Source organism: Colobus angolensis, unplaced genomic scaffold, assembly GCF_000951035.1.
Source record: "Colobus angolensis palliatus isolate OR3802 unplaced genomic scaffold, Cang.pa_1.0 Scaffold223, whole genome shotgun sequence".
NCBI lineage: Eukaryota > Metazoa > Chordata > Mammalia > Primates > Cercopithecidae > Colobus > Colobus angolensis.
This window is the reverse complement of record NW_012115411.1, coordinates 177,625-179,511: the sequence shown is the minus strand read 5'-3', so window position 1 is coordinate 179,511 and position 1,887 is coordinate 177,625. Positions and strand designations below refer to the sequence as shown.

Sequence of the window (1,887 nt, the reverse complement as noted above, 5' to 3'; positions counted from 1 at the left end):
CAGTGCCCGTGTGGGCCCCGACAGGGGCTGCAGCGTGTCCTCTCCCGGCCGGGGTCAGGCGGCCTCGGCACCGTCGGCCCCAGAGACGCCCCTTGTGTTGTCCGGGCGGGGAAGGCGTTCGATGCTCCCGGGTTCTAACCGCACGCTGCCTGTGACTCCTCAGGTTCAGACGCGGAAAGAAGAGCCTCTGCCCCCGGCCACCAGCCAAAGCATTCCGACCTTCTACTTCCCCAGAGGACGCCCGCAGGACTCCGTGAACGTGGATGCCGTCATCAGCAAGATCGAGGGCACCTTCGCCCGGTTCCCCCACGAGAGGGCCACCATGGACGACATGGGCCTGGTGGCCAAGGTGCGTGTCACCCGTGTGACGTGGAGCCGCCGGGGGGGCACTGCGGGCACGAGAGGGTGAGGCGGAGCGGCCGAGGCAGGTGCATGTCACACGTGTGAGGTGAGGTGGGGCGGCTGCGGTGGGTGCCGCCGGCGTGTGAGGTGAGGTGGGGCGGCTGGAGCGGCTGAGGTGGGTACGTGTCACACGAACGTGAATGAGGCCGAGTGGCCGAGGCAGGTGCGTGTCACACGTGTGCGGGAGCGGCCCAGGTTTCCTCTGAGGTTATAGTTGTGGCCCGAGCTTTGCTGTCTGGTTGCTGCTGTGTGAACTCCTAAGCATCTGAAATGCAAGTGGGAATTCCGTCTGGGTTCTCGTCCTGAGGCTGTTCAGCACCCTCCTGGCCGTGCCCCTTTCCGCCCGAGGATCCACCGTCCCAGGCTGGGCGGCTGTGGACCCCTGTCCCCCGGCAGTGGCCCCGTGGACCCATTTCTAGACTCACCCTGAGAGCTGCGGCGCCATGTTCGTCATTTGCCGCCTGCTTTCCTTCTCAGCTGCATCCTTTCCAGGCTGACTGCGCGGACGTCCGCAGATCGAGCACACTCAGTTTAGTGTCTGAGCGTTACCAAGGCAAGGCTCACGCCAGGGACGCGGTGTCTGGACCCCGGGTGGGCGGTTCTGTTTCCAGGGACCCGTGCCCGCCTCTCCAGCGTCCTGTCCTCCAGGTGGAGTCGCCGGGCGGCAGACGCTCCCACCCTCCAGGTCACAGCCGCAGAGCCTTAGGGCACCGTACACGTGAGCCCCTCGGGGCGAGACCCCTGCTCCGCGGCCCTCTCCAGCTCCGCAGCTGTGAACGGGGTCCTCAGGACTGGGCAGGTTTTTGCAACCTCCACCTTCCGGGTTCCAGCGATTCTCCTGCCTCAGCCTGCCACGTAGCTGGGATTACAGCTGTGCCCGCCACCACGCCCGGCTAATTTTTATATTTTTAGTAGAGATGAGGTTTCACCATATTGGCCAGGCTGGTTCGTGAACTCCTGACTTCAAGTGATCCACCTGCCTCGGCCTCGCAAAGTGCTGGGACTGCAGGTGTGGGCCACCGCGCCTGGCCGGTTTTTGTTTTTTTAACCTATGAATACAGTCTATTAAATGAGTTGGTTTTGGGATGTTAAACCAAGCTTGCGTTCCTGGCGTAAATTCCACGTGGTCGGTGTGTCTCGTCTTTTTCATGTGTTGCTGGATTCCAATAATTTTTGCAACTGGATTCACAGAGAAAACACTGCTTGGCAGTTTTCTTGTGAGTCCTTTGTCTGGTTTTGGTTTTAGAGAAATACGAGTCTGAAAGAACATGTTGGGAAGTGTCCCCCCTTTTCCTATTAGGGATTGTCTTTTTAAAGTATTTTACAGCCGGGCGCGGCGGCTCAAGCCTGTAATCCCAGCACTTTGGGAGGCCGAGACGGGCGGATCACGAGGTCGGGAGATCGAGACCATCCTGGCTAACACGGTGAAACCCCGTCTCTACTAAAAACACAAAAAACTAGCCGGGCGAGCTGGCGGCGCCTGTA

General features: G+C 60.6%; 1 protein-coding gene across 1 annotated transcript in view; it reads left to right on the top strand.

Annotated features, from left to right (window-relative positions):
• Positions 1 to 1,887, top strand: part of PPP2R3B (protein phosphatase 2, regulatory subunit B'', beta) — a 34,982-nt gene that overhangs the window by 4,112 nt on the left and 28,983 nt on the right. Inside the window, exon 2 of the mRNA XM_011943963.1 lies at positions 164 to 349. Within this exon, the coding sequence (XP_011799353.1) occupies positions 164 to 349 (186 nt within the window). The remainder of the gene's footprint in view (positions 1 to 163; positions 350 to 1,887) is intronic.